Source organism: Pinus tabuliformis, chromosome 1_1 (genome assembly GCF_031772625.1).
Source record: "Pinus tabuliformis cultivar Carrire ecotype Pingquan chromosome 1_1, CPIR1, whole genome shotgun sequence".
In the NCBI taxonomy this organism is placed as follows: domain Eukaryota; kingdom Viridiplantae; phylum Streptophyta; class Pinopsida; order Pinales; family Pinaceae; genus Pinus; species Pinus tabuliformis.
In genome coordinates this window covers 393,486,579-393,495,032 of record NC_142297.1, presented here as the reverse complement: position 1 = coordinate 393,495,032, position 8,454 = coordinate 393,486,579, and the positions used below count along the sequence as shown (strand labels likewise).

At 41.3% G+C, this 8,454-nt stretch overlaps 1 protein-coding gene across 1 annotated transcript; it reads left to right on the top strand.

Moving 5' to 3' along the window:
- The first annotated feature begins 5,026 nt into the window (after positions 1–5,026).
- Positions 5,027–6,586, top strand: LOC149213283 (uncharacterized). Its single transcript, XM_089388958.1, has 2 exons — positions 5,027–5,658; positions 6,037–6,586. Exons 1-2 carry the CDS (start codon positions 5,027–5,029, stop codon positions 6,584–6,586), a joined length of 1,182 nt encoding a protein of 393 aa, XP_089245084.1.
- The last annotated feature ends 1,868 nt before the right edge of the window (positions 6,587–8,454 follow it).

Below are 8,454 nucleotides of genomic sequence, written 5' to 3'. Positions count from 1 at the left end.
TGTTAACCTTCTATATGAAATCCATCATGTCTATAACGAAAGATACGTGCCAAATATCAAGTATACCAATATATAAAAAAAATCATTGTAGATTTACCATGACTACAATGTAAGATACTTGACTAATACCAAGTGTACCATCTCATCTTAAATACCATGAATCAAAATTTTTTTCATATGTATACATGAGCCATTTGTGAAGTGATATCCTCATCGTACCTTAGGGCTTACCTTGCCATCCAATATTTAGTTTTAAAGAATACACCATACATACCTTGTAGTATTCAAATACCTATGCAACTTCTAGTTTAGCATTAGTAGCAAGAGCACTTTGTCAACTTCCTTGTCATGGGCAACTATAGCACTTTTCTTCCTACACTAGTCATCTTTTCCTGCATCTCACATGATCCTCAAGAAGGATCGACTTATCACATCTCATCAAGAGGTTAGAAGTATCCAAAGACTCAAATATACATGTAGGAAGTATAAGTAATAATCAAAACAATAATAAGATCAATAAGTCTAAACAAAAGTAAAGAAATAAAAAAGTAACATAAATAAAAAAAGTACTTATCTGTTAATGAGAGGAGCTTAACTCCCTCTTGAACCAGCCTTTAAGAATCGTGACTATCCATTTTCCATATAATGTTGTTTCCTTCAATATTTCAACCAACTTAATCAGCAACCAGGCCTAATAAAGACTACCCCATCTAGGGCTTCATCAAATCTGTCACAAATGCTTGTATATCTTCATATTAGTCATGCTAGGGTTTTTGGATTGGATATCTTAATCCAAGGTTTTTTCAAACCCTAACCTCATAATATCCATCAAACCCTAATACACAAATTTGTTAGGGTTATCTTCAAACCCTAGTATTCTTTTAAGTCTCCACCATATTCTCTTGCTTCCGTAGATGGTGTTTGCTTCAATGACTTTTCTTCAGCCTAGCTCTAATACCATGTTAATTTTTTCTTAGGGCTATATTTTTCTTTTCTTTGATAATTGCATTTCATCGTTTACATATAGAATTCACCCAACAACATTATACCATTATTCATATTTACTTCATTATTCAACAACATATACAACTATGTAGAAATAACAACATCATCAATGCAACAGAACATAAAGGAACAATAGAAGAAAATCATTCACACACAGAGACACCAAGATTGGTCGGAGACCAAGGAAAAACCAACTATGGGGAAAATCGTTCCAAATTATTCTTCTTATTAGATAGTCATTGAATGATTAAACAAATGAGAGTATAATAATCTATATCTTCAACCATAAACCTATCCAGCAAAAATCAACTAAACAATATCCATGAAATGAACCCAATAATGCTAATACTCTAAAACCCTTATTCAAAGATCTGTAATCAATTGTCATTGTCTGTGATTAATTACCGAACCCTGTGGTCAGTCAACTAAAAAACCAAACCCTAGTTTCTAGTCACATGGATGAAAAGTCATGTGTGTGACTGAGAGCTTCCAGTCGCTCCCTTGAGCCTACAAGCCTACAACTATAATCAAAATTTTCCTGTGACAAGCATGCGACTGTGACCCAAAAACCCTAGAAACACAAGCAAGCTTCAGACCTTGTAATCTTAGATCTATGTAAGCCAATCTTTGCAAATTTGCCTCAGATTTGTGTGAGCTAAAAACAATAAATGAATAAAAGAATGTCTCATGATAATTGTAAAAATGAGATCAAGGTCACTTGTATTTATAACCTTCCAAGGGTGTCCAATTTTCTTTAGGACCGACCTGATAAAATATGTACATGAGGGATTTTAATTCAAAAATACACTTTCCCTTGTCCAAGTTGAGTGCTTCAATAGTCAAAATAGGTACTCTCGAAAAGAGGATTATGTCCCATGGTTGGAATTTGTCACTGAGTTGCCAAATTAACATGGAGTATTAATAGAAGGATCACTGACACCCTAACCATGATCTGACAAGGTAGTACTACCAATAACATCACCACCCTCATCATCATGATCTGATGGTGTAGCATTGGGTGAAGACTCATGTGACATATCTATTGTCACATGCCCATCCCTCCTCACTATTAGTATCCTAGTAGCTTTGACGATATGATGCATAAGACATCATATCGCACAAACAATCCCTGAAGAGCTCTAGGAGCCTAGAATTTTCCCCGATGTCTAAAGCCCTCACAAGGTAGACTCCCTCCTCAACCAAAAGCCTAGATAGTTGGTCACAATACTCCATCTTGAATCACACACCAGCCCTACGCAGCCACATGCTCGCACTCCTCTGCATCTGAGGATGTGCCTCACCCTCTAGGGCCTCACCCATCTGATCTGGACTTATGCAGGAACACAACAAAATACATATATAAACATAAACACATAGATGCAACAAAAATAAAACTTCATTTCATTAATATTAAAGAACTAAAATATGCCTACATACAAAATGGAAATTAACTAGCTCGAACGATGGTAGGTTATCTCTGAGAAGAGATGTGTCAGCTACATGCCTCTAAATTGTGTTACAATGAGGCTCGAAGGCCTATTTATCATTGAAAAACAATGTAAAACCCTAAACATCGAAAAGCTTAACCCTAGGAGATGAAGCACCAAACTATAGACCCCGTTGGGGTAAATTGTAAATCAAATTCCCGAAGTCGTAACTTTGGCATACAAAATATATAGTACACAACAATAATTAGACAATTTCATTAAACAATTTAATAAAACAAATTAAAGAATGTGTCAGAATAAATTTTATTCTAATTAATTAAGACAATAAAATTAAACTAGATTAGTTAGTTTCTTTTTGTTGTAATATATGAGACAATTTATTTTCATTGTTTATGGATAATGTAAAATCTGTGGTTCAACCAAAAACAAACACATAGTGAATACTGAGAAGCAAGAACGCGCGCGCGATAGGGAATGCGTTCTGCTAGGTTTTCGACCAGCTGTCGCCGCCATGGCTGCTCCAGGGGGTGCGGAGCCCTCTCCCACCCTTCCGATTTCGCCTGCAGAAGCCTTCAAGAAGATCCTTACGCAGAGAGGGAAAAAACGAATGCAGCCTGAAGCTCCGAAGTTTATCAAAAAATTAGAAGAAATCCCAAAAATTGCTCTGCCAGAAGACCAGACAATCAAAATCGCCCTTGCCCTGGCTGACAGAGGTTTAGTAGGGCAGTTTATGGGACGATGGCCAACAACCAAATCGACTGATGAATGGGTGCAAAGAAACTGGAGACCCCTGCTCCCAAACAATGTAATCAGCTACCCGATTGGAAGGGGCTACTTCATCTTTGAATTCACTACCAAGGAAGACCGAGATTTGGTGTTCAGAAATGGCCCATATTTCATGGGAAACCAAGGTCTCTTTCTGAATAAATGGACACCCGACTTTGACCCCTCAGTCGATGTCCCAAAGGAGGTCCCTGTTTGGGTTCGGCTCCCCAATCTTCCAATACACTGCTGGAGCTACCAAGCACTGCAAAAGATAGGAAATGGACTGGGAAGATTCATCGACAAAGCTGATAACAAGGGCCAATACACCTGCGCCAGAATATGCGTGGAAGTGGATCTCGAAGCTGGGCTACCGGAAGCTATCAAGTTGACAGTGGGAGATTGGCATCACTACCAGAAGCTAGACTACGAGCAACTCCCATTTAAATGCAGGATCTGCCATGAACATGGCCATTTTCAACGAAACTGCCCTAAAGCACCATCAAGGGATAAAGAGGAAGAAGAAGGATGGAAGGAAATAAAAAAAGGAAAGGTAGTCTCAAAGCCAAACGAGAAGAAGCAGACAGAATCAAAGGGAAATCCCCAGCCCAACGACAAAACCAAACCAGTCTCAAATGAAGGCCCATCCACAGCTGAAAAGGGGGAGGCCTCAGAGAAACATGAAGAAACTGAAGGTCAGCCGAAGGAAAGGAAAGAATCCGAAGAAGAATCAAATCCCCAACTAACCAAGGCAGATCAAGGGGGAAAAGCAGGCGATGACGAACACATTAGTCTTGCCTCCGAATCAGGAGAAGAATCAGAAGAAAGAGAATCTGAATCAGACAGTTCTCAAATCTCTCCTATCAATCAAAACATCCAGGGGCCGAAAATCCAAGAAGAAACAAAGAGAGGAGAAAACCTACATGGATGTTCTCCAAGGTTCCCAGAAAACCCTCAAGGGAATGATGAATACCAGATCCGGGCGCAAGAATAACAAGGCTCCAAAAGGAGCCACTCCCCCCCTCTCCAGTAAATAATGAAATACGTCTCCTGGAATTGCAGAGGATTAGGTAGTAGGCTGAAAGAAGAGGCCCTGAAAGACATTGTAAGGTTGCATATGCCTGAAATCCTTCTCATCCAGGAGACAAAGATGGAGGACTCTCTTCTCCTCCAATCCAGCAAAACATTCTGGCGCAAAGGCCCTGGAAGAGCTGTCAGTGCTAGAGGTGCCTCTGGTGGGATCGCCTCCTTCTGGGACAGCTCCAAATACGACTTGATTCAAGAAGAAAGTGGCCAGCACTGGATTTTCACTCAACTCCTTCACAAAGATTCTGGTCAACAAGTAAGTTTATTTAACCTTTATGCTCCAGTCTTGCCATCGGAGAAAAAAATTTGCTGGGACTCGCTTCAGTCCTTTCTTGTTTTGCACAATCCAGGAAATATCATTATTGCAGGGGATCTGAACGTTACTCTAGCTGCTGAAGAGAAAAAAGGTGGTTCACCTGTAAGGGACCCTGCCAGAGAATGGGTAGAAGACATCATGAACGATTGGGATTTGGAGGACATCAAACCTTCAGCCGGGAAATATACTTGGTCTAATAAAAGACTAGGTCCCAGCCATATAGCAGCTCGCTTGGACAGATTCCTTGTCCAAACCTCCTTCCTCACTAGTGGCCTAATGACCTCATCCAAAATTCTACCCAACTGCACCTCTGACCACAAACCCATAAGTCTGGAACTCTCCGTGGATAGATATCTTGGACCCATTCCATTTAGATTTAGCCCGTTATGGATTCAGCAAGAGGGGTTCAATGAGGTGGTTGCTGAAGTCTGGAACTGGAAAATTCAGGGTTCCCCTTTCTTTCTTCGTGTGGGAAGAAAAATTGCGGGCTCTTAAGAGAAAGCTCAAGGAATGGGCAAAAGCTTTGAAAACTCCTGCTGCCAATCGAAAAGAGTCTATAGAAAATCTTGCTGCCCTCCAATCCTCAATGGAGAATTCAGATATTACTCAAAGTCTGCTCCAAAAAGAAGTTGAGTTACAAAAAGCCTTTCATAAAGCCAGTAGGGACGAAGAGGAGTATTGGAGACAGAAATCTAGAAACTTATGGTTACAAGCCGGCGACAAAAATACTAGTTTCTTCCACAAACATGCCGAAGCCCGAAAGCAATACAAAAATGTTTCAGAAATCCGATTCCAAGACACAGTGGTTAATGATTTTGAGGGCATAAAGAGAGCAGCATTCTCCTTTTTTAAAGATCTCTATTCAGCTCCTGATTACCAGCCTATAGATCCCCAAGCATATCCGTACAATCTGATCCCCTTCTGTGTGCAAGACCCCGTCAATAATATGCTGACTGCCCCGATCAGCATGGATGAGCTCAAGAAAGCTTTGGATTGCATGGACCCGGATAAAGCGCCAGGGCCTGATGGGTTCACTGCCAGGTTCTTTCAGTCTTGCTGGTCAATTATCAATAAAGACCTTCTGAGAATGGTAAGGAAATCCCAATTTTGTACTAAGATAGGAGGCAGCACCAATTCAGCCTTCCTGGCTTTGCTTCCGAAAGAAAAAGGAGCTTCTGAGTTCAGTAGATTCCGCCCCATTTCGTTGTGTAATACTAGCTATAAACTTATTACCAAAATAATATCCATGCGCCTCAAGAATATATTGCCGAACATCATACCGGAGAACCAAGGAGGCTTCATCAAAGGGAGAAAGATACTGGATAATATTGTACTGGTTCAAGAGGCAGTACATTCAAGTGTCCAGAGAAAAGAGAAAGGAATGGTAATAAAACTAGATCTGGCTAATGCCTTTGACAGGGTGAGGCATGACTTCCTGTTTGCAGTTATGACAAAAATGGGCTTTTCAACAAAATTCACAAATTGGGTGAAAGCCTGCATCGCCTCTCCTTGGATCGCTCCGCTGGTAAATGGAAGATCAACTGAATTTTTTACAGCTTCAAGGGGATTAAGGCAAGGCTATCCGCTGTCCCCGCTTCTCTATGCCATTCAAGCCTCAGTGTTGAGTTTCCAGCTCGACTACTGTCAGCAAATCCAAATTCTGCCAGGTCTCAGAATGGTGCAAAATGTCAAAGAAATAAACCATGCTCAATTTGCCGACGATACTCTGCTACTAGGTGGAGCGAGTATTATTTCGGCCAATTCTTTCAAAAAGGAACTGGACATCTATAAGGAAGCATCCGGCAGCAAGATTAACTACTCAAAAAGTACAATCTATGGCTGGAATTGCTCAGCTAAAAAGCTTGCTGATATAGCTAGGCTTCTTGAAATGAAAATCTGTCAAGGCTGGGATTCTTTCAAATATCTTGGGATCCCAATTTTCAGATCCATCCCCAAAGTTTCCCATTAGATGCCCCTTTTGGACAAGCTCAAACTCAGAATTAATGCCTGGGGAGCCTCCTGGCTGAACACTGCTGGGAAAATTATCCTTATAAAATCTGTCTTAACAAGCATGCCTCTGTTTCAGCATTCCATTCTCCTCGCCCCCAAAACCTTTCTCAGTAAAATGGATGGTATGCTGAGAAGATTTCTGTGGGAAGGGGGAAAAAACAACGAAAGAAGGCTTCATTTAGTAAATTGGGACACCATTAAGAAACCTTTCATAGAAGGAGGTCTGCAAATTAGAGACTCGGCTGCCCAAAATCTCGCTCTTGGCTCAAAAATATTGTGGAATATTGTGGCAGGAAAAATAAGTTGGAGCAAGAAAGTGCTGTGGAAGAAATACTTTCAAGGTCAACGATTGAGATGTCTTGATCTTCCTCCAAAAAATTCCAAAGGCTCCCCAATATCCAAACTTTGTATCGCTGCTCTGGACAACTTCAGCCTCAACCTCTATTGGATCCCAGGTAATGGGAAAAAAATAAGAATTTGGAATGATCAAATTCTTGGAGACCAGCCTCTTCATCATATAAAAGGCCTGGCAAATATTAAGCTATGGTTGCATTCCAACAACAAGGAAACTCTATGGGACATAACCAACTGGACGGAGGATGCTGAAAGAAGATGGGACAGCTGGAACCTCGGGGAGGTACCACACCATTTGCAATCTGAAGCTTCTTTACTGTTAGACAATCTGCAAGGGAAATCACCATTATCAGCAACAGCCAAGGATAAAAGAGGGTGGGGCTCCCATACTGGCTCCTACTCGGTAGCTGAAGGATACAAAAGTTTAATCGTTGTCCCGAATGTCCCTCCAGACCCAACGCAATGGAAATTCATATGGAACTTTCCTTCTCTCCCTAAAATAGACTTTTTCTGCTGGACACTTGCTCATAATAGTATTCTCACAGGAGACAATCTGAGAAAACGGGGAATGGAAGGGCCCTCCAGATGTCCATTATGTATATCAGAGGAAGAAACAGCTGATCACCTGTTGCTGCTGTGCCCCTTTGCCAAGGCAGTCTGGAAAGGGGTCCTGAGTTCAAGGGCGGACAAGATTGAGCTACCAAGAAGTGTGCCATCCCTGTTCTACGAGTGGGCCAAGCTTCCCCCAATCTGCACCAACAATAAAAACCTCCTTAGGACTGCTTGGATGTGGACCCCTAAATACATATGTTGGAAATTATGGCTGGAAAGGAACAACAGAATCTTCAGAGGAGAAATCTGCACTATAAACAATGTTATATCCAAAATTAAAGCTTTATTGGGAGAGACTTTGGAAGCTAAGCCAACCCTAAGGAATGAAGTAAAGCTGGACAATGAGGAGGAGCTGTGGCTAAAAGAAATCGTTCCAAATAATCAACCCATCCCTACTATTCCAACCACTTGCCATGCTAAGTGGGAAATCCGTATGGAAGAACAGGAATTTCTAAAGTGGAGATCGGCACTAGATGACCATTGTCTTTTCTTCGACGGGGCCTCTAAAGGCAATCCAGGAGCTGCGGGTGGAGGTGGAGTGCTGCTGAAACCCGATGGGTCTACTTTTCTCAAGTACCATTGGGGTCTGGGAATCGAATCAAATAATAGAGCTGAGGCTCTAGCTTTGTGGCAGGGGCTGACTCTGGCTCTAAATCGGAACATTCAAACATTGACGGTCTTCGGAGACTCTCGGCTCATCATTCAAGCAATGAATTCTCCTTCGAATCAGTGGCAGATTCACTTAGGCCGAATTCTAAAGAAAATAAGACCCATGCTGGCTAAGTTTCAGAAAATCTCCTTCTACCACATTATGAGGCAGCTTAATTCTCAAGCTGATTTTGAAGCCAACCTTGGAGCTGC